The 23,964-nt window shown below is 45.1% G+C and overlaps 1 protein-coding gene across 1 annotated transcript in view; it reads left to right on the forward strand.

The window, feature by feature from the left end:
- Nucleotides 1-15,153: 15,153 nt before the first annotated feature.
- The window catches only part of CC2D2A (coiled-coil and C2 domain containing 2A), a 121,951-nt gene continuing 113,140 nt past the window's right edge, over nt 15,154-23,964 (forward strand). The window contains exons 1-2 of the mRNA XM_088836515.1: nt 15,154-15,283; nt 22,569-22,628. Coding sequence (XP_088692641.1) covers nt 22,590-22,628 — 39 coding nt within the window. The 5' untranslated portion in view covers nt 15,154-15,283; nt 22,569-22,589. The remainder of the gene's footprint in view (nt 15,284-22,568; nt 22,629-23,964) is intronic.

Here is a 23,964-nt window from a genome sequence, read left to right on the forward strand (position 1 = left end):
CTTCGTCCTGTTACACATCAGTGCGTTTAGGTCTGTACAGAAACCATCAATGCTAGAACCTTCTGTAACTAGAACCGCACCCTCTGTTCATTCCACCTCTCACACTGGTGTCAGTAACCTCTGCAGTCAGCGTTTAGCACAGGAGTTTAAGGATGTCAAGACCGAGGCTCCAACATGGCGAAAATAAAGCTATTTCTTTGGAAATGTTTCTTCCTTCCCAAAACAAGGGGAGAAAATACACTTCTACTTTTGCTTCAAGGCTGTCTTTGATGGCAGAAGAATGGGAAATGGCCAGCTTGCTTTTGAGGGACTGACCTCTAGTGGCCAGCAATGATAACTCCTCTACTAGAAAACAAATTTTCTGACAAAATCCAAGAGTGAGCTTGGAGAGACTTTAAAGATGATCTTTCCCCGTTCACTTCGTTTCTAAGTTACAGAAGAGGAAACAGCTATCCATGAAAGATCAGGAACTTGTCAGTGGTTCCTAAGGCCAGACTGGAGGCAAAGTCTTCTATATTTCATTTGGGTCATCTCCTCCCATTGCCCAGCACGTATTTAAAAGCTACCCTTCCATATATCCTGCAATTAAGAGACAAATAAAACTCTTTCAAAAAACTAAAAATAAAGTTACCATATGATCCAGCAATCCCACTCCTGGACATATATCTGGAAAAGATGAAAGCGCTAGTTCAAAAAGATGCACACACCCCAGTGTTCACAGCAGCTCTATTTACAGTAGCCAAGACACGAAGAAGCCTAAATGCCCATCAACAGATGAATGGATAGAGAAGACATGGCATACATATATGAACGTTACTCATCCATTAAAAAAAGAATGAAATAATGCCATTTGCAGCAGCATGGATGGACCTAGAGATTATCATACCAGGTGAAGTATATCAGAGAAAGACAAATACTGCGATCACTTATACATGGAATATAAAAAATGATACAAACGAACTTACTTACAAAACAGAAATAGACTCTCTGACGTAGAAAACAAAATTATGGTTACCAAAAGGAAAGGGTGGGGAGAAAGAAATCAGGCATTTAGGATTAACATATACACACTGATAAACATAAAATAGATAAAAGCAAGGACCTATTACGCAGCACGTGCATGCTAAGTTGCTTCAGTCGAGTCTGACCCTGCAACCCTATGGACTGTAGCCCTCCAGGCACTTCTGGCCAAGGGATTTCCCAAGCAAGAGTACTGGAGTGGGTTTCATTTCCTTCTCCAGGGGATCTTCCTGACGCAGGGATCGAAGCCAGGTCTCCTGCATTGCAGGCAGATTCTTTACCATCTGAGCCACCAGGGAAACAGTTACTGTAAAGCAGATATATATTCAATATCTTACAATAACCTGTAGTGGAAAATAATCTAAACAAGAATACATATATATATGTATGTGTATATATATATATATATATATATATACACATATATGTTAGGATTCCCTATAGCTCAGATGGTAAAGAATCTGCCTGCAAGGCGGAAGACCCAGGTTTGATCCCTTGGTTGGGACAATCCCCTGGAGAGGGGAATGGCAACCCACTTCAGTATTTTTGCCTGAAGAATTTCATGGACTGAAGGGCCTGGCAGGCTATAGTCTATGGGGTCACAAAGAGTCAGACATGACCAAGTGACTCTTATACATATGTGTCACTGAATCACTTCGCTATAAACCTGAAGCATTGTAAATCAACTATACTTGTTAAAAAAAAATTAAATAGAACAACAACAAACTCTAATATCAGGCAACCCTTCTATGACTTGCCATAAATCTAATTGGATAAAAGTGGTTGATATTTCAATCCCCTTCTAGGCGGTAAACAGCTAGAAGTTAAGAATTTGTTTTTAATTATCCTTAAATCTCTAGTACTTTTCACCATACTTGTCACATGGCATATATTTAATAAATGCAGCTAGATGGACAGTTTGATTTTAATTTGAAATTAGACATCAGACAAAACTGAAAGTCCCTTGCCTGGTTCTCCAGTTAGCATGTGGCAGATCCAGAGTTTGAGACCAGCAGTTTAGTCTTACACTAAAAGCCACCATCCCAACCACTTGCCCTAGAGCCCTCTGCTACTGAAGATGGCCTTCCTAAACTTCACAGAAGCAACCTTTCTGACTGTCTGAATCAACACAGCTGATTCAAGGGGAGATAGTATTTTTCAGATGCTCAAGCAAAAGGTTTTGCCCTCAAATAATGACCCAGTAAAAACTGTCCTTTGTATGTTGGTTCATTCCTTCAATTATTTGACATATATTTATTGAGTGTTTACTATGTGCTGGGAATTTCCCTTAGTAATGAGAACCTCATGCGACAAGTTGACTCACTGGAAAAGACTCTGATGCTGGGAAAGGTTGGGGGCGGGAGGAGAAGGGGACGACGGAGAATGAGATGGCTGGATGGCATCACCAACTCTGTGGACATGAGTTTGAGTGAACTCCAGGAGTTGGTGATGGACAGGGAGGCCTGGCGTGCTGTGATTCATGGGATCACGGAGAGTCGGACACGACTGAGCGACTGAACTGAACTGAACTGAACTGAACTGAATGAGAACCCACTGGGAAAGACTAAATGATGTCCCAGCCACTATGCTAGCAGTAAGCCCTGGAAGAATAAAGAGAGAAGGCAGTCTTCATACTGATGACAGAGCTTTCCCAGTGTTAGTGGAGACGTGAATTAGGACACAGACCTGAAGCTTGAGAGAATTTATGAATAAACCTCAACATCCCTTGATAAAATAACCCAGGTTGGTGGCGAAGAGAGAGAATCTTCAGATGGTCAGGGGCAAAACTCAAGTTTCTTTCCCCCAACCATCATTCTATTTGGTTTTTGAAGATCTAGCAGACTCTACAAATACCATCATACTTGCTTCTGAAATTATTCTTCATCTCCTTACCCTTCCACCCAAAGCATGGTTATAAACCCTTTCTTTAATTTCCCATAGCCCAGATGAGGCCATGTGGGAGTCACTCCAAGATTTTACTGAAGTCTCAAAGAAAACAGAGGGGAATCATAACAGTGTTTTCAAAAGATAGCAACTATACATGGTGTCACCTGAGACCGACGGGCCACCTTCCAGAGGTTGGCCAGACTCCTGTAGGATTGCTTTCCTATCTTGCCCTGGTTTGGCAGCATAAGGCTGTGTCCAAACTTCCTATCACCCTAGGAAATTCCTCAAGTGTGTCAAAGCCCCTCAGAGTCCCAGCCCAAGAGAGCAGAGTGGTGCATGATGACAAGAGTCGCTTTTCCCCAAATTCCATCTCTCATCTTGTGAGAACACCAGCAGCTTCCTATTTACAGAGGGCTTTTACTCCAGAAATCTATTCGCTAGACAGTTTTTTGGAATCAGCCATGCATTTCCCAAAATATCAACAGTTATTCAAATCAGAGGCAAGTCCTAGAAAGTGTTATTTATATCGTGGCCCATCCAAGGATATAATGGACCAACTAAGGATGTTGGAAATACAGCTCTCCAGTTTGGCAGAAATCAGAAAGTGAGCATAGATGCTACTGTGTGCACACTTGCTAAGTTGCTTCTGTAGTGCCTGACTCTTTGCGACCCTATGGACTGTAGCCCGCCAGTCTCCCCTGTCCACGGGATTTTCCAGGCAGGAGTACTGGAGTGGGTTGCCATGCCCTCCTCCAGGGGATCTTCCCAACCCAGGGATTGAACCTGTGTCCCCTACATTTCCCACATTGGCAGGCGGGTTCTTTACCACCATTACCACCTGGGAAGCCTGTAGATGCTCCTAGGCACCCTCTGTATCCATATATCATCTGTACCAATATGAGGTCCCACATCCCCTACCAGATCCCCTGCATCAGGAGAGAAAGCGTTCTTGCCTCCACACGGAACTGTGGCTGCAGAGACAAGAAAATTCTTGACCTGGAATCAATAGAATAGTCATTCCTAAATTGAGTCCAGTAAATTCCCTCTGTTCCCCGAGTATCTTTAGCATTTGAGGAATTTGAAGGAAATGCAATACAATTTGTGGCACCATAGGATAGGAGAAAATGACAGATGGGTCAGAGTGCAGAGGGAAACCAAATATAGTACTTTTTATCAAGAGACATGGTCAGCCACTCTTCTATCTAGTGATCCCAGCAACTTTCCTTGGATAAGGCCTTGTTTCCATGAAGGGTCATTTGAGCACCTCTTCTTGATTATGCAACGAGAGACAAGGGGACACCCATTGCCCTGGGAAAAGGGGACATCTCAGGATTTTCTGTGACACGATGGATGCTGCCCTTTCCAAGTGCCCCTTGCATCCTTGACATCAGTGAATAAATCTGCAAAATATCCTGGGTACAAAAGAGATTTAGACACTAACTTCCCTGCCAAATTTCAACAGTACTTAAACCTCTCTGATAGAAGACCTAAACAGACACTTCTCCAAAGAAGACATCAGTTCAGTTCAGTCAGACATCAAGGGGGCCAATAAACACATGGAAAGATGCTCAACATCATTAATAATAAGAGAAATGCAAATCAAAACTACAATGTGGTATCACCTCACACCACTCAGAATGAGCATCATCAAAAGATCTACAAGCAATAAATGCTGGAGAGGACTGGAGAAAAGGGAACCCTCCTCACTGATGGTGAGAGTGTAAACGGATACAGCCACTATGGAGAACAGTCTAGAGATTCCTTTAAACACTAGGAATAAATCTACCATGTGACCCAGCAACCCCACTCCTGGGCATACACCCTGAGAAAACCACAGTTCTAAAAGACATGCGTACCCCAGTGTTCGTCACAGCACTGTTTACAAAAGCCCGAACACGGAAGCCACCAAGACGTCTGCCAGCAGAGGAGTGCATAAGGAAGCTGTGGTCCATGCATGCGGTGAAATGTCACTCAGCCGTGAAAAAGAACAAATCTGAGTCAGCTCTACTGAGACGGCTGAACCTACAGCCTGTTACACAGAGTGAAGTAAGTCAGAAAGAGAAAAAACAAATATTGCGTATTAACGCATGTACATGGAATCTAGAAAAATGGTACTTATGAACCTATTTTCAGGGAAGGAATGGAAACGCAGACGTGGAGAATGGACGTGTGGATCCAGCAGGGGAGGGAGAAGCTGGGATGACTGGAGACAGGAGCATCAACATACGTACACTAGCAGGTGTCAGGTGGATAGGTGGTGAAGTCACAGTGTGACACAGGGAGCCCAGTCGGGTGCTCTGTGATGTCCTACAGGGGCGTGAAGGGAGTGGGGAGACTCAGGAGGAGGCGAGGTATACATGTAATTATTGCTGATTCACTTTGTTGTATGGCAGAAATCAACAGGACACTAAAAACTGAAAAACAATAGATAAAAAAACAACCTTTCTGATGGACGTGATGGTCTTAATTGGGTTGATGAGGCAGAGGGGATACTTGGACGGCAACAGGAGGAGAGGAGGCTGTGGGCTGGTCTGGTGATGTGGGTTCCGATCAGAACGCAGATGGCTGCGGGTTTGGGGAGGGGCAGGGCGGAGGAAGGGATGTAGTTGCTGATTTAGGCAGAGCTGTGATTGAGGGCTAAAGCCTCCCCAGAGGCTGCACCGTGTTGGTGTAAACCATATTGGAGACACCAGAGCTCTCTGCACTTTCAGCACTATTAACGTTTGGCGACAGATCATTTTTCCAGCGGGGAGGTGGTCGTGGGGGAGGGGCCATCCTGTGCATTGTAGTGTAGGATGTTCAGCAACATCCCTAGAGTCAGACACGACTGAGTGACACACACACACACACACACACACACACACACACACACACACACACTGGCCTGTACCCACTAGACATCAGTGGCACCTTCCCCAAACTGTGACAACCAGCAGTGTCCCCAAACTTTGCCAAAGGTCGCCTGGGATGGGAAAGCCAGCACTGGTCGAGAAGCACCGTTTGAAGCAGAAGAAGGTAACTTGGAAGCTGAAAGGTGAGGAGTCTAGGTAGAGGGTTTGAACCATCAGACACATCAACGATGCTGAGGGCAAAACTGCTCGGACTTCCTGGGACCCTTCTCCTTGGTAACCAGCTAGATGCCTCTGCCCCCGCCATCCACTGGCTCCTGGACACAGGACAACCATCTGACTTGAGTCAGAATTTAAGGACTGTAGGAATTTGTCCTCAGAATTTAAGGGTGACTCCAAGCTAAAATGGGGTTTCAAGGAAGTCCTTCTGATAAAAGCAAGCATTCTCAAGCCACAAATAAGAAAAGGAGAATTTCCTGGGACTTCCTTCACGGTGCAGTGGATAAGAATCTCCCGCCAGTGCAGGGGACACAGGTTCGATCTCTGGCCTGGGAAGATCCCACATGCCACAGGACAGCCGAGCCTGTGAGCCACAGCCGCTGAAGCCCGCACGCCCTGGAGCCTGTGCTCACAACAGGGGAAACCCCGCAGTGAGAAGCCTCCACACCACAACGAAGAGTGGCCCCCACCCGACACAACTAGAGAAAAGCCTGTGCGCAGCAGCAAAGACCCAACCCAGAGAAAATAAATAAAATTTAAGAAAAGAAAGTGAGACTGTCGTGATAATTTGTACCCTGTGCTCATGGCACAGGTAAGACCAGTGAGATGTATTTAAGGGAAGTAGCTAGAGAAGAGGATGTAAAAATTGTAGGAAAGGAACCTTTTAGAGGCTTCCCAGGTGGCTCTAGTGGTAAAGAAGTGAAGTGAAGTGAAAGTCGTAGCCAACTCTTTGCAACCTCATGGTCTATACAGTCCAGGGAATTCTCCAGGCCAGAATACTGCAGTGGGCAGCCTTTCCCTTCTCCAGGGGATCTTCCCAACCCAGGGATCGAACCCAGCTCTCCTGCATTGCAGGCGGATTCTTTACCAGCCAAGCCACAAGGGAAGCCCCAATGGCAAAGAAACCACCTGCCAATGCAGGAGACGCAAGAGACGTGGTTTCCATCCTTGGGTTGGGAAGATCCCCTGGAGGAGGGCATGGCAACCCACTCCATAATTCTTGCTTGGAGAATCTCTTAGACGGAGGAGCCTGGAGGGCTACAATTCATAGGGTCGCAAAGAGTCAGACATCAGTGAAGCAACTTAGCACCCAAGCATGCAACATTTTCAAAGAGAAAAATACTCAAGACTAGAGCACTAGTTTTCTCTACATAAGAGCATCTCCAGTCATTTCAAATCATGACATGAATCTCTAAATAAAATGAATCTTACAACATTTTATTCTCAGACAGCTCTCTTAGGAAGTGGGAATGTTGTGAAATGAAGCAAACGAGAAAAAAATAGTGTTGCAATTCAACAAAGGTTGGAAATCATGGCCCCGGAGGAACAAAAGTAAATGCTTTAATATCTATAAAATAAAAATAGGCCACACAACCAATATATCTGAGTCAGTAAATGTTTCTCTCCATTTGCTATAGAAACAACAGGTTCAAATTTACTGGAGTTCAAGTTATATTTCAAGGAGAGGTGTATATAATTCAGTAAATTGGAAAATATAAATCAAATGTTGAAGAACGCAGATTTATAAAATTTATGATTCAAAGTGATTCTTCAGCTTCCAAGTTGAGCCTTATTTTAGTGATGTATTTTCCCTTGTGAAACATTTTTCTTTCATGGAGAATAAATCAGCTACAATCAAAAATATTTTAGAACTCCAAGACCTGAGTAAGAATGACACATTCGTCTGAAGTTGAAATTGTGTTCCACATGTCCAGGTGTACAAGGCTTACTTTAGGCACTTATTGCCGTAATGCGCCATTGCAGCTTTTATCTGTGTGCTTTCCTATACAGCGTAACACTTTCATCTCAGGTACTATCATTTTTCCATGTTTATTCTAGTGTTCTAATCTCCCAAAAGGGCTTCTAATGCATCATGCTTTAGTGACACTACCCTTGAAGGCACTGAATGTATTTTTCTAGTTTCTTTTAGGTATACATGTAGAAGTTATGTGTCTCAGGCCCACATAAAAAACAATGACTATATTTCAGTCATCAATTCATTCCTTCATCTATTTATTTCTTTAAAGATACGACTGCTATGGTTACTATCGGTGCATGACAAATGAGCCCCAAATGCAGTGACTTAAAAGAGTAATTTTATCATGCACATGAACTCCATGAAACAGGAATTTGAACAAGGCAGAACTGGTTGACTAATCTCTACTCCATAATATCTGGGGCCTCAGCTGAGAAAAGCTGAACCCTGGGAGGTGAGTCAATGTTTAGGGGCTGGAATCATCCAAAGACTTGTTCAGGTGCATGTCTGGAGCCTTGCCCAGGGTGGCTCAGAGACTACGTCTGGAAATGTAAGACGGCCCAGCCACCATGGACAGCAGTTCGGCAGTTCCACAAAAAGTTAGACATAGGGTTACGACGCGACCCAACAGTCCACTGCTACGTATATAGACCCAAAAGCACTGAAAATGGGGCTTCAAACAGGTTCTTGTATGTGAATATTTAGTGCAGCATTATTCACACTAGCCGAAAGGTAGAAACAACCAAGTGTTCATCAGCAGATGAACCGGTAAGGAAGGTGTGGAATATTACTCGGCCCTCAAAAGGAACGATGTGCTGGTGAGCGCTGCACTGTGGATAAAACCTTATGCCAAAGGGAAAGCCGGACACAAAGGCGAGTTCATAGAGACAGAAAACAGATGACAGGCCTCCCGGGGCAGGGGGAGGGAGAAAAGGGGATTTATTGTTTAAAAAGTAAAGAGTTTCTTTTTGTTGTGTATGTGCTATAGTCTTTTGTTAGTTTGGCTGGTCCAAAATAAGCTTTGTTTCCTTTAAATAAAAAGAATGTGTAGTCAAATAATATAATTAATATGTTCATTAATTAAATATATTAATTATTTGATTACAGATTCTTTGTTTTAACTGAAGGATAATTGTCCCTAGTTTCTGCTGTACACAACGTGAATCAGCTGTACGTCTACATGTATCCTGCCCCCCTTGAGCCTTCCTTCCACCCACCGCCATGGCACCCCTCTGAGCATCACAGCACCGAGCTGAGCTCCCTGTGTGATACCGCAGCTTCCCACTAGCCACCTATTTTACACCTGGTGGGGTGTGCGTATGAGAATGCTACTAGGCGGGTGGAGAGTTTCTGTTTGGGGAGATGAAGTCTTAGAGAGTGACGATGGCTGTGCGACGCTGCGAATGCAGCTGAGGCCACGTACCTGGACACTTACACATGGCTAAAACAGCAAACTCAATGTCATATCTGTATATTCATAACCCAAAGGTCTCACCAGATACAAACAGTTTGATGGCCAAGCTCATAAAACAGATACTGTACGTGTGTGTGATAAAGAGAAAGACAGGGAAAGAGAGGAAACATGTCTGCCTCCCTTGTGAGTAGGAGAGCATCCTTTATTCTCAAGAAAAATGCAGGAAAAATAATAGGCCAAATTCAGTAGTGAACATTGAGGCCGAAAAAATCTAAATAACAGTAAAAAAAATCCCAACAATTAATTTTTAAAACATCTTTGCCAAGTTGAGTGCATCCTAGGAATGAAAGAAAAGTTTGGCATTGTCGTTGTGATAACAACACTAAGAGAAGAAAAATGTTATGTGTGATTACCTCAAAAGATTCAGGAAAAACAATTTTGTGATGTGTGATCCATCACTCATTCATGATTAAAAGCTCTTCAGTCAGATCAGTGCACTTAACCTAAAAAAATGAGATTTTTGCATTTGAATTTAAAACAAGTCTACTAGATTCATCTATTTTGCTTGCATAAGAATTTTTGCAAGAAATGTCATTTTTGAACAATGCTTTTTATGATTTTAGATTGTAATAGGAGATGGATAATTCTTATGAACTGTTTCAGTTTAGGTAAATACTAAAAGATAAGAGAGGATTTCCCTGGTGGTCCAGTGGCTAAGGTTCCAGGCCCCCAGTGCACGGGGCCTGGGTTTGATCGCTCGTCAGGGAACTAGATCCTTCACACTGCAACTGTAAGAGCTCACATGCCACAACTAAGGCCCGATGCAGCCAAATAAGCCAACATTTAAAAGAAGAGGGAGCTCGTAATCAGAAGGAGGTTAGCACAAATGTAGTAAACAAACCCTAGCTGTTTTAACAGTTGACCACTTCAAGTAGATGATCTTTTATAATAAACATCTACTACGTTCCCCCAAATTCTTCTGTTCTCAGCTAATCTTCAATGTGACTATATTCAGAGATAGGGATTTTAGGAGGTAATTAAGATTAAATGAACCCTCAAGGGTGGGACCCTAATTATATAGGACTTGTAGCTTTATTTCAGATGACTTCAGTTTAGTTCAGTTGCTCAGTCATGTCAGAGTCTTTCAGACCCCATTGAAAGAAGCACGCCAGGCCTCCCTGTCCATCACCAACTCCTGGAGTTTACTTAAACTCATGTCCATTGAGTCGGTGATGCCATCAAACCATCTCATCCTCTGTCATTCCCTTCTCTTCTCGCCTTCAATCTTTGCCAGCATTGGAGTCTTTTCCAATGAGTCAGTTCTTAGCATTAGGTAGCCAAAATATTGGAGCCTCAGCTTCAGCATCAATCTTACCAGTGAATATTCAGGACTGATCTCCTTTAGTATGAACTGGTTGAATCTTCTTGCCATCCAAGGGACTCTCAAGAGTCTTCTCCAACACCACAGTTCAAAAGCATCAATTCTTCGATGCTCAGTTTTCTTTACAGTCCAACTCTCACATCCATACATGGCCACTGGAAAAACCATAGCCTTGACTAGACGGACCTTGTTTGGCAAAGTAATGTCTCTGCTTTTTAATATGCTGTCTAGGTTGGTCATAGCTTTTCTTCCAAGGAGTAAGTGTCTTTTAATTTCATAGCTACAATCACCATCTGCAGTGATTTTGGAGCCCCCCCAAAAATAAAGTCTGCCACTATTTCCACTGTTTCCCCATCTATTTGCTATGAAGTGATGAGATCAGATGCCACGATCTTAGTTTTCTGAATGTTGAGTTTTAAGCCAACTTTTCACTCTCCTCTTTCACTTTCATCAAGAGGATTTTGAGTTCCTCTTCACTTTCTGCCATAAGGGTGGTGTCATCTGCATATCTGAGGTTATTGATACTTCTCCCAGCAATCTTGATTTCAGCTTGTGCTTCTTCCAGCCCAGGTTCCTCATGATGTACTCTGCATATAAGTTAAATAATCAGGGTGACAATATACAGCCATGACGTACTCCTTTCCTGATTTGGAACCAGTCTGTTGTTCCATGTCCAGTTCTAACTGTTGCTTCAGATCTGTTATTTCAGATCAGCACATGGAATTCTCCAGGCCAGAATACTAGAGTGGGTAGCCTTTCCCTTCTCCAGGGGATCTTCCCAAGGGACAAACCCAGGTCTCCCGCATTGCAGGCGGATTCTTTACCAGCTGAGCTGTGAGGGAAGGTGGCTTTACGTGAAGAAGAAGAGGGAGTTCTCTGTCTCTCTTCTTCACGCACCAGGAAAGGCCATGTGAGAACACAGCAAGAAGATGGTTGCCTGCAAGTTAGGACGAAAGTCTTCACCAAAAACCAAACCACTGTCAACTTGATCTTGAACTTCCAGCCTCCAGACCTGTGAGAAAATAAATCTCTGTGGTTTAAGCCACCCAGGGTATGGTACTCTGTTAAAACAGCCTAAGCTAAAACAGTATCCACATTTTTCTTTAAATTTAATAAACCTTACAGCATTTACTGGGCTTTTCCAAGTGGCTCAATGGTAAACAATCTGCCTGCCAATGCAAGAGACATAGGAGATGCAGGTTTGAGCCATGGGTCTGGACCGGGAAGACCCCCTGGAGAAAGTAATGGCAACCCACTCCAGTTTTCTTGCCTGGGAAATCCCATGGATAGATGAGCCTGGTGGTCTACAGTCCATGGGTTCAAAAAAGAGTCACATGTGACTTAGCAACAAAACAACAACAGCATTTACTGTGCTTGACAAATATTAACTCAATAAACCTTATCATGACCCTCTGGAGTAAGTACTATTATTAACCTCAATTTACAAATGAGGACACTGAAATCTTAAGAAGTTAAGGAATTTGACCAAGATCCCTCAGCTCTAAGATCCAGTGTTCAGAGTCTCTCTCTTCTCTGCTCTTGAACTGCACTGGACATGGTAGATCTCATCAATTTCTCCTCCATGTCTTTCATCCAAACTTTTCCTAGTTTCTGTCTCTCTGTGCCAACTTTGAATTTTTAAATCTATCTTTTACATCACTCATTTTCTGTCCAGCTCTCTCATCCATATGCTAACCCATCCTTTGCTTTAAATTTAAAAATAATATATATATGAATATATGACTCATACATATACAGCAATGCAAATCAACTATATCCCAATAATTTTTTTTATTTTATTTAATCATTTTTTTTATTTTTTATTGGAGGCTAATTATTTTACAATATTATATTGGTTGGTTTTGCCATACATTGACATGAATCCTCCCCGGGTATACATAAGTTCCCCCTCCTGAACCCTTCTCCCACCTCCCTCCTCCCTTTATCCTCCCTCTGGGTCATCCCCGCACACCAGCCCCGAGCATCCTGTAACATGCATCGACCCTGAACTGGTGATTCGTTTCACATATGACAACATACATGTTTCAATGCCATTCTCCCAAATCATCCCACCCTCACCCTCTCCCACAGAGTCCCAAAGACTGTTCTATACATCTGTATCTCTAACCCATCCTTTGCTTTAAATTTAAAAATAATATATATATGAATATATGACATACATATACAGCATTGCAAATCGACTATATCCCAATAATTTTTTTCAATTCACGACTTTATTATTCACTTCTAAAAGCTCTAGTTAGTTCTTTTGCACCTTTTCCTGATCTTTTTGACAGCATCACCCTCTTCTTTTATCATTTCAAAGCCTCCTTTTAAGTTCTTTAATGGTCGTTTTTTTCTGATTCTCCATATGATCACTGTATCATCAGAAGTTCTTGGGTATCTATTGCACCCTCTGACTGTCAGCAGACTCCTGAGTGTTACCTCCTGTGTGTCTAATTTTGGATTGTGAGTTCACCTTTAGGTTTTTTCGTCATCACCCAGTCATGTCCAGATCTTTGCGACCCTATGGACTGCAGCATTGATCGGGTTTATCTGCAGCAACTCTGAATGGACTACTTGAAGTTGTGTCTCTCCAGAGAAGTTTTGTATCTGCCCTTGGCCACCCAACAGGGATACAGTAGCCTGAGCCCATTTTTAAAATGTGTCCCCTGGGGAGTTCCTAAATGACGTAGGTAGCATAAATAAGGCAATTCAGCAACCTGATGCAGGCCAGGGGTTATGAATTCCCTGGAGAACATTTCTCCTGCCACATGCAGAGTTGGTGAACCGAGGCAGAGCAGTTTTCCCCTGATGTCCCTGCCCCAGCACTGGGTCACAGTCCCTTTCAGTTTCTTTCAATTCTGAGAGTCGTTACTTCTTTGACACATTGTACTTTTTTGTTTTCTTGACTCTCTTTCTATATAACTGCAAGTTGCATTTCGTAACGTGTGACCCTCTCAGTTTCTCTGTATTGCCTTTCTGTAAAGGCAAAATGCTGCTTCTTTCATTGAAGGAGCCAGAAATGCCTGTACCTGGGACCTGTTATTTGTGAGCATTCAGTTCCTCCAGAAAATAATGTCCTGTGTTTTCCAATTTGATGCCAGTGAAGGTGGGACTATACAGTTCATGGAATTCTCCAGACCAGAACACTGAAATGGGTAGCCTTTCCCTTCTCCAGAGGAACTTCCCAACCCAGGGGTCGAACCCATGTCTCCTGCATTGCAGGCAGATTCTTTACCAGCTAAGCCACAAGGAAGTCCAAGAATACTGGAGTGGGTAGCCTATCCCTTCTCCAGAGGATCTTCACAACCCAGGAATCCAACCCAGGTCCCCCGCATTGCAGGCGGATTCTTTACCAGCTGAGCCACCAGGGAAGCCCCCTACTTGATTAGGGCACAGCTTAATGACCTTACTTTAAACTGATTACCTCTGTAAAGACCTTGTCTCCAAACTATGCCACATTCTGAGGTCCTGGGGATTAAGACTTGAACATATCTTTCTGGGGGACACAATTCACCCCGGCACACAAGGGCAAAACCCTGAGCCTCTCTGAAGCGCTGCTGAGCAGACCAGCTCATGTCCTCATTCTGGGGCCTACCTGACCCACCCCACCCCTCCCCACACACACACACACAAATACATACACACACGCAGATGCACACACACACATAAATACACACACAGATACATGTACGCAGGCACACATACATGCATAGTCACATACACAAACACATAGACACAGACTCTTAGACACATACACAGAGAGATACAGACACACACAGATACATACAGAGATTCACACACACATAAATACACACATACAGATACACAAACCCAGACGTACACGTGTACACACACACCTAGACATCGGACAGACACACATGCACATATACAGAGAAACACACAGATGCACCCACACACATATACAGAGATGCACGCACAGAAACACATACACAGACACACACAGAGACAGACAGACCCAGAGACACACTCACACCCCCACAGACACAGATACACAGACAGGGACACACACGGAAGGACACAGACACACACACACACGTCCTAGAACGCTTGGCTGTGGCTTTCTTTGGTCTGTTCATTCCAGTCCTCAATCATTGGCTTTCCCTCTTTTTCCATTTCCTTTGCTTTTTGAGCCTTACTAGTGATCTCCTCTTTCAATAAGTTCAGGGTGATTCAGAGAATAAGCAGTCATCTCGCACATTCGATTTTCCATATTTAACCAGAGAACAGTCCACAGCAACCTCAGGGAACAGGAGAGGAGAAAAGTCGGACATTCTCACCCTGTAACAGGACCCTTCCTGATTCTAAGCCACCCGTCTCTGAGCATCGCCTGCCATTGATCAGAAGTGCCCAGTGACCGATAATGTGAGGGAGGGGACTGCTCTGAAAACCTGGCCTCCTGTCTGCCCAGCGTCCCCAGGCTCATTCTCTTTGTGCTTCTCCTGTAAGCTGTGCACCTCTGCACACCCTGGGTGTATGCTTCTCTGCTAGAAGTAACCTGTCGCTTTAAAAGAAAAAAAAAGCTGCGGAGTGACCTTCCTTAGGAACGGGTTGCTAAGCGGGTGTTTTTGCTGAGACGTGGCTGCAGCTTCCCAGGGAGCAGCCCAGGGACCGCCCCAACACTCAGCCTTTGCCCTCCGGAATGTTTTAGAAGCATCATCAGGGAGAGCCATCTCGCTCCACTTTCAACCCAGAAAGCAGAATCTGCAAAGTGCCCTGAAAAGTTCCTTAAGGTAAATCAGTTCTTCCCGGGAGCAGGGCTGGAGCAGTGAGGTCCTGCTAGCGCAGGCTCAGAGCCCAGCCTCTCCCTGGGATACCCTGAGCCGATTTAATGAACTGCAAATGTAGGAGTCCTTGCCGTTATAATATTTGCGCTTTACTTTCTGAGATGAAAACTTGGAGCATGACTCGGGCTGCTTTGATTAGAGCCACTGCCTGGTGCCTAGCTTGCAGGAAATGTAAGTCCAGCTCATGACAGCCCCTTCTAAAATCTCCCTCTGCTTCCTTCCTGGGACTGCACGCCATCCTGTTACATTCCCGTCTCCCGGAAACACTGGTTGCAGGCTGCATTTCTGGGTCTTTTCATGCCAGTCTGTTCAAGGGGCAAAGTACTAGTTACTGCAAGCTTCACTTCCCTCGGCATTAGACAGAGGAAGGGCTGCTCCAGACAAAGGCTTACTGCTCTCGCCAAGAGACAAAGAATTCTATCAGCTGCAAATTAAGCTGATCCTTTCCCTTCGTTGCAAAGAGGGGCTCTGAAAGGCTAACAAATTCTAAGGGGACATCCATGGATGTTACTGGATGTTCATATAACATTTTCTGCAAGTAAATTCAGCACCAGAAAGAAATCTCTGGCAAATGGATCTCCTCTAGTTTATTTAAGGAGTCATTCAACCAAACATGCACTGAACAGCTCCAGGGCACCAGGCTTCAGCAAGGTGCTAAAGTTTAGAGTGTGCAAAAGTGAGCCAGACCAGGTCGGGAGCTCAGAGTTTGCTGGAGAGACAGACCTATAAACAGATAATAACAGCGCAGCGCGATAACTGCCACAGGAGATTTATGAAAGGCTTTGAGTGCTCAGAGCACAGTGCGTTGACCCCCAGGGAGGGCCTGGGAGCACTTCACTCATCCAGTGAATGGACTGGGCGTATATCACATCCCACAGCTCAGATGCGGTGTGTATATGTACTCTTTGGAAACCATCTTCACTATATTGAGCTGATAAAATGATTCTATAAAGCTGCTGGTCACTCACCTTTTACTCTAGGAAGCAGTGGCTGGAAGAACTTGGAGAATTAGGTAAAGAAATCAAACAGGGTGTGTTTGGACCAGAGGTCCAGGCTTTAACAAGATAAGACAGAAAAAGCTAAGTGCTATCCATGGGTATAAAAGGCTCATGGGCTTGAAGACAGAGGAAGGTTCCAGAAACACCCTAAAAGGAAACAGAAAAGGAACTGCTCTGGGGCCAGCTGAGGTATGGGTGAGAAGCGTTATTTGTTCCCGTGATTCAGCGTTGAGAACCGAAGGTGTTCGTGGAAGATTTGATGTCACCTAAGGTCTTTGACTGAACTGAACTGAACTGAAGGTCTTTCTCATGATTCCATTCCCCCATTATTTTTTACCCTCCCTTTAACTTTCTTCTACTTTCCCCTCTCTAGGACCACCTTTTCTTAAAAATAACACTTTTCAGTATTGAAAGCCTGGTCCATGATGGGCAATTTACTACATATATTCTATCATTTGAAAGAAAGTGTAAGTTTCTCAGTCATGTCCAACACTTTGCGACCCCACAGACTATACAGTCCATGGAATTCTCCAGGCCAGAATACTGGAGTGGGTAAGCCTTCCCCTTCTCCAGGGAATCTTCCCAACTCAGGGATCAAACCCAGGTCTCCCACATTGCAGACAGATTCTTTACCAGCTGAGTCACAAGGAAAGCCGAAGAATACTGGAGTGGTTAGCCTATCCCTTCTCCAGGGGATCTTCCCAACCCAGGAATCGAACCAGGGTCTCCTTCATTGCAGGCGGCTTCTTTACCAACCGAGCTATCAGGGAGGCCCTGAGCCATGGAGATTCTGTCATTTAACCCTAATAAAACAATCACTTATCGAGGCAGGAATTATAATCACAAGTTTACAGATACAGAAATGTATCTCAGAGGGCTGAAGGCATTGCTCCCAGATCACATAACTGATAAACAGAGCTGGAATTTGAACCCAGGTCCATACAATTGTTTACAAAGTCCTCACTCTTTCTATAAAACCATGTCTTCAGTGTTCTGGAGTAGGGTGCATATATTTTATCATCTTTCTTTCTTTCTCTTTCATGGAGATATTAGAAGATTGAACCTATTATGTTATCTTTTAAGCAGCCAAGGTTGAAATGCCTCGCATACAACGCCACTCTTTTCGTATACTTTCAGCCCTTTTTCCCTGCGTCCTATAGAATCTACCACAAGATGCTCTGGGTAGGACTCTGATGACTTGATGGCCCTCGGAGAAGGTCCAATTGTTTGAGTGAAGGTATCAGTACGTTCCTTGAAAAATATCTTTGGTTTCCCGCATAAATCAGTGACCTAAAGTAGCCAAAGACCTTTCACAAGGGGGAAGTGCTCTGTGCTTTTCGGTTGCTAATATTTCCAGAATAGTGGACTGAGAGAGACGAGTTACTGACATTGCAAAACAAGGGTGGACGTTGAAACAGAGAGGTAGGGGGCCGTGGAGGAGGGCTGTAGGGGTCAAGTTCTGAATGTGACGTTTAATAACCATGACAGCAAATCGAGGAGCCTGTCAGAGCTTAACCTCAGAGGATCGCCCCATTGCCTCCTGTACTCAGAGGCATTTACTGCCGGCTGGAGGTGTTACTGTGAGCCCTGGTGCTAAGGCACATCTAGAGAGGGCACGGATAAGACTGCAGAGAACCGCAGCTCTCACTCTTATGTTGCAGGAGGCATGTGTTATTAATGACACACTCAATACGCATGATAACAAGCTGTATATTAACGTTAGGGAGTATTGGTTTTCTCAGCAACCGTGTTCATAACAAGATAAATTTTGATGTCATTTGATTTCCTTGGAAACTCATTCAAAGGTAATGATCAGGAATACACGAGGAGGAAAAAAAATCAACCCCATCACATTTTTCATGTTCTGCTTCTATTTCTTTCATATGTAACATTTTCAACTTACGGAGGATCATTTTTTAGCCACTAAAATATTGCAGAGTTCTTTTGTTTCCACTTCATAATTACCAGAGTTGTGGTTCAGAGTTCCCCTGTCCTGTAGCATTTTATGTTGATTGTCTGCCCTCTGGTTCTCTCTAGATTACCTCCTCACCCTTTTATTTTTCTCAGCTGCTTGCGGCATTTCCCTTCCTCCATTTTTTGTAGCCTGTGAGAAGGTCTGGACAGGAGACAATCGAATTTCAGATGCTTTATTTCCCATGAACTTTCTAACTCCTCGTTAGGGTCAAAGAAAGCTTGAGTGCTTCAGATGAGCTGCTTACCAAATCCAGTTAAGATTCCAATTCCACAGCTATTAAGCAGGTCTTATAATATGTCAGCCCTGCCATTTCTCCTGTGTTCTCTCCTTTAATCTTCTCAGCAGCTCGAGGATAACGATGACGTACCGGAGGGCTCCAGAATGTGGCCAAAGAAAACAGGGCCAGTAAAGAATAATTTAGTCATTCATTCAACAAACATTTATCATGTCTACTGGGTACAATAGAGCTAAACAATGAGCAGAGATTTCTGCCCTCCTGTAATTTGTGTTCTAATGAGAATGGGCAGATGGTAACAAATAAATACATACGTCAACTGGTGATAAACACCATGGAAAAAGAAATCTCTATAAGGTGGTTAGGGAGCTCCAAGGGGGTGGGGGGGGGCGGTTAGTGTAAGCATTCAGGGAGGATGTCTCTGATAAAATGAAATGTGAGCAGAGCCTTGAGGGAAATGAAAGAGAGTCTGAAAATGCTTGGGAAAGGGAGTTCTAAGCAGAGCCAGTGCAAAGGCTCAGAGCCAAGAAGATTCAAGTGCAGATCTTATAAGGCCTTTAGACCACTGAAGGATTTTGAGCTTAACTCTGTTAAGAGAGGGAGGTCACTGGAAAAATTTGAGCAAAGGAAAGACATGACCTCACCTACACACTAAACAATTCACTCTGGCTTCAATACAGAGAATGGATTGTAGGTAAGTGAGGCTGGAAGCAGAGAAGTCAGGAGAAGGTCGCTCAGTCGTGTCTGACTCTTTGTGACCCCCATGGACCGGAGTCCATGGAATTCTCCAGGCAAGAATAGTGAAGTGGGTAGCCTTTCCCTTCGCCAGGGGATCTGCCCAGCCCAGGGATCAAACCCAGGTCTCCCACATTGCAGGTAGATTCTTTACCAGCTGAACCACAAGGGAAGCTGAAGTCAGGACACTCTCACAAAAAGTCTCCAAGAGACAACCGTGCCAGACCAGGGTGGCAACAGTGAGGTGTTTAGAGCTGGTTGGATTCTCAATATAATATGAAGGTGAGGCAGGTAAGGTTTCTGGTGGACTGGACGTGATGTGTCATGTGGGAGTCACAGAGGACTCAAGGATGACTCCAGAGTTGCTGGCCTGGTGGGGAAAAGATGGAGTTCTGTGCATTATAGCAGACAGATGACACCACCCTTATGGCAGAAAGTGAAGAGGAACTAAAGAGCTTCTTGACAAAAGTGAAAGAGGAGAGTGAAAAAGTTGCCTTAAAGCTCAACGTTCAGAAAACTAAGATCATGGCATCTGGTCCTGTCACTTCATGGCAAATAGATGGAGAAACAGTGGAAACAGTGGCAGACTATTTTGGGGGGCTCCAAAGTCACTGCAGATGGTGGTTGCAGCCATGAAATTAAAAGATGCTTACTCCTTGGAAGGAAAGTTATGACCAACCTAGACAGCATATTAAAAAGCAGAGACATTACTTTGTCAACAAAGGTCCATCTAGTCAAGGCTATGCTTTTTCCAGTAGTCATGAATGGATGTGAGAGTTGGACTATAAAGAAAGATGATCGCTGAAGAATTGATGCTTTTGAACTGTGGTGTTGGAGAAGACTCTTGAGAGGCCCTTGGACTGCAAGGAGATCCCACCAGTCCATCCTAAAAGAGATCAGTCCTGGGTGTTCATTAAAGGACTGATGCTGAACTTGAAACTCCAATACTTTGGCCACCTGATGTGAAGAGCTGACTCATTTGAAAAGACAGTGATGCTGGGAAAGATCGAGGGTAGGAGGAGAAGGGGACGACAGAGGATGAGATGGTTAGATGGCATCACCGACTCAATGGACATGAGTTTGGGTAATCTCAGGGAGTTGGTGATGGACAGGGAGGCCTGGCCTGTTGCAGTCCATGGGGTTGCAAAGAGTCGGACCCAACTGGGCAACTGAACTGAACTGTGCATTATAGCAAGCAAGGCTGCAGGACATGCAGATTCAGGGTGATAACAAGGAGCTTGTTTGGGGCATGTTAAGCCAAGAGACCGTCTTCCCAGGTAATAGAGTGGTAAAGAATCTGCCTGCCAATGCAAGAGACACAGGTTCGATCCCTGGCTCAGGAAGATCCCCTAGAGAGGGAAATGGCAACCCAATCCAGTATTCTGCCTGGAGCATTTCAGGAACAGAGGAGCCTGGCGGGATCACAAAACGTTGGCCACGACTAAGTGACTGAGCACACACAAAGGAAGGCAGCGGTCGAGCATCTGCACCCTTGACTCTGGAGTTCTGGGGAGGCGTGTGGACCCTGGTCTAACTGTGCGGAGTGTCAGTAGGCAGACGGACTTTAAAGTCGAGAGACGAGACAAGCTCACCGAGGGAGTGAGCTGAGGGAGGCCCTTCCCCAGACACCGTCGCGTGCGGTGCTCACCAGACCAGCAGTCTGAGCGGGAGAAGCCGCGAGCAGGAGAAGAACTGGGGAAGAGTGTGCCTGAGAAGCCGAGAAAAGAAGGTATTGCAGAAAAGAGAAGGCATCGGGTCACTTTCCTTACTCACCGCCTCTGAAGGGGCAACGAAGCTGAGGGCTGAGGACCGGACATGAGACATGGCGACGTGGAGGGCCTCCTGAAGAGGAAGAGCAAAAATGTTACACAACCTCCTGCTCCTCCGCCTCTGTAACTCAGCTTGCTCCTTGCAAAGTCTGGATCACGTAGTCTCAGAAAGTGGGGACTCGCAACTCTAGGAACTGGAGCTTATCTCACTCACGCTTTCCTGCTCCTTGCAACTGCCCAGCCCCTGCAAACCTGTTTAATCAAGTGTAAAGGTCAGGCACCCCTGTCCCCGTCTTGACCTCTGTTTCTGCGCACATGTGAAATCTCTTAGTTTAAACCAGCCTATTAACAGCTAGTGTTGCCCACTGTAGTCTGTCAATAAAAGCTCTGTAGCCCCTTTGTTCAGGGCTCAGAGCTTGGAGTGTTAACTCCTCTAGGCCCGCCGGCGTAATAAACCTGAGTCCTCCAACTCTCCGAATATGGTGCTTGGTTTCTCGAGGATTGGTTTCTGCAACACTCAGAGATGCTGGCAAGATCACCATCGGGGAGTGCTGGGCTCAAAACACTGATTTGGAAAGAGAGGGTCTGAGGAGTTCCTTGTAGAGGGCTGAACAATTGAGTGATGGGTAGAAAGAGACATGAAACCCAGAGAGAGCTTTTTTTTTAAGGAAAGAGCCTTTGTACACAGATGGGAAAGAACCCCAAAAGCAGGAAGAATGGATTATGCAGATAAAAGGGGGAGACCATCTGAATCAAGGTCCCGGACGGGGAGAGGGCAGAAGCAGTACCCAGGCAGATACCCTTGTCCAGATGGGAGCAGGACAGGCCACAGGAGCTAGCGGAAGCAGAAGGGATGACGTGACTCAGCAGGGTGGAGCAGGGGAGGGGAGGGGGCCTCTCTGGCCTCACCTCTTTGCCCTTGAAATGAGAACCAAGGCCAGGAGCAGAATGAGGAGGGACGGGACGCTGGACATTTGAAGGGAGAGGAAAGTGAAAGTCACTCAGTAGTGTCTGACTCTTTGCGACCCCATGGACTGTAGCCTGCCAAGCTCCTGTGTCCATGGGATTCTCCAGGCAAGAATATTGGAGTGAGTAGCCGTTCCCTTCTCAAAGGGATCTTCCCAACCCAGGGACGGAACCCTGGTCTCCTGCCTTGCAGGCAGATTCTTTACCGTCTGAGCCAGGGAAGGGAGAAGAGAGGCTATGAAATAATCCTTCCGGAGCTAGATTTCCACCAGGGTCGTCGGACACCAAGGGCAGAACCTCTCCTGAGTCCCGCCTCCTGCACAGGAAAGCCAGGTTCCTTGCCAAACTCAAGGGGATGGTGGGTCCAGCCTCCTTCCTTCTCCTCTGGGGTTCGTGTCCATCAGGCCTGGGGCCTAAGAATGCATTCCTTGGGGCTGGACTCAGCTCAAACACTTCCCTAGCCATCAAGGTCAACTTTAGAGTTGTCAATAGTAAGAAGAAAGATGTTTGGCTGAGTTCAAAGGGCCTGACTTCTTTGTTCTTTGCCTGTCAGGGAGGAGCCACCACCGAGAAAATGAAGTCCAAGGAAGAAAAAGTGAAAATAATTACAGAGGTGAGTGGTGGCTTAGACGCACCTGACGGATGTGTGAGTGTGTCTATGCACATGTGTGTCACACATGTTGGTGAATGGAAGTTAGGCCAGCAGCAAGCATTTATTGCACGCGTACTGCAAGTGTAGGGCTTCCGCAATGGCTCCGAGGTAAAGAATCCACCCGCAATGCAGGAGACACAGGAGATGCAGTTCAATCCCTGGGTCAGGGCATGACAACCAACTCCAGTATTCTTGCCTGGAGAATCCCATGGACAGAGGAGCCTGGCGGGCTACAGTCCATGGGGTCACAAAGAGTCGGACTTGACTGAGCATGCTTTGTCATCATTTCATGAATTCCAACAGACAGCAGTTCTGAGTTACCACCTACGACAGGGCCCAGTTCTGCTGAAGCACCTGGTCGCTAAAGAAAGTCAACATGAGGGTAACAATTATAGATTATGACCGCTAATAAAATCCCCACAGAGTCCTGCAATTTCTAACTATTTTTGTGCAAAACATCATTAAACACCGTCTGGAGCAGAGGAGGAAGCCCAGCTCCAATTTGGAGATTCAGTTCAGTTCCGTCGCTCAGTCGTGTCCGACTCTCCGCGACCCCATGAATCACAGCACGCCAGGCCTCCCTGTCCATCACCAACTCCCGGAGTTCACTCAAACTCATGTCCACAGAGTCGGTGATGCCATCCAGCCATCTCATTCTCTGTCGTCCCCTTCTCCTCCCGCCCCCAACCTTTCCCAGCATCAGTCTTTTCCAGTGAGTCAACTCGTCACATGAGGTGGCCCAAGTATTGCAGTTTATAGACACCAAAAAGAAAAGGAAGTTTTCCTCTCAGTCTTTGCTTCTCTCTTGGCTCCAGAGCTCAGTAACGTGAGACCACAGAGGAGAAATGGGATAACGTGCTGTTTCCAATAGGTACTTCAACAAGCCTAAAGGAATCCAGGAAGACTCACTTTAAGCAAGATAAGTACTAACAACTTACCTCCATCGACCTGTGTTCACTCATTCATGCAACAAAGGTGGATTGTGCCTCTGGCCCCTGGCGCTACAACACTAAACAAAACCCTGAGTCCTCTTGGAATTCACATTCGGCCTAAATTGAGGTCCTACTGCACAGCTTTCCATTGATGGAGGATCAAAACTTGATTGGAAAGCCAAAAAAAAGAATTATGAAGATTTCTCACAAGTCCGTTCTAAGTCAATAAGAACTTTGACTTGAATTAGGAGCCACAGTTGCACACTCAACATTAATGTCTTATAATCCAAGTTGGTGAATTCCTGGTAGGCCCTGAAGAAGAAGGCTTAAAAGAGGGCGGGGCTTGCACCCAGCGGACATCAGTT

The sequence above is a fragment of the Moschus berezovskii genome, chromosome 5, assembly GCF_049115385.1.
Source record: "Moschus berezovskii isolate FMDL1 chromosome 5, NW_MosBer_1.0, whole genome shotgun sequence".
NCBI classification, from domain to species: Eukaryota; Metazoa; Chordata; class Mammalia; order Artiodactyla; family Moschidae; genus Moschus; species Moschus berezovskii.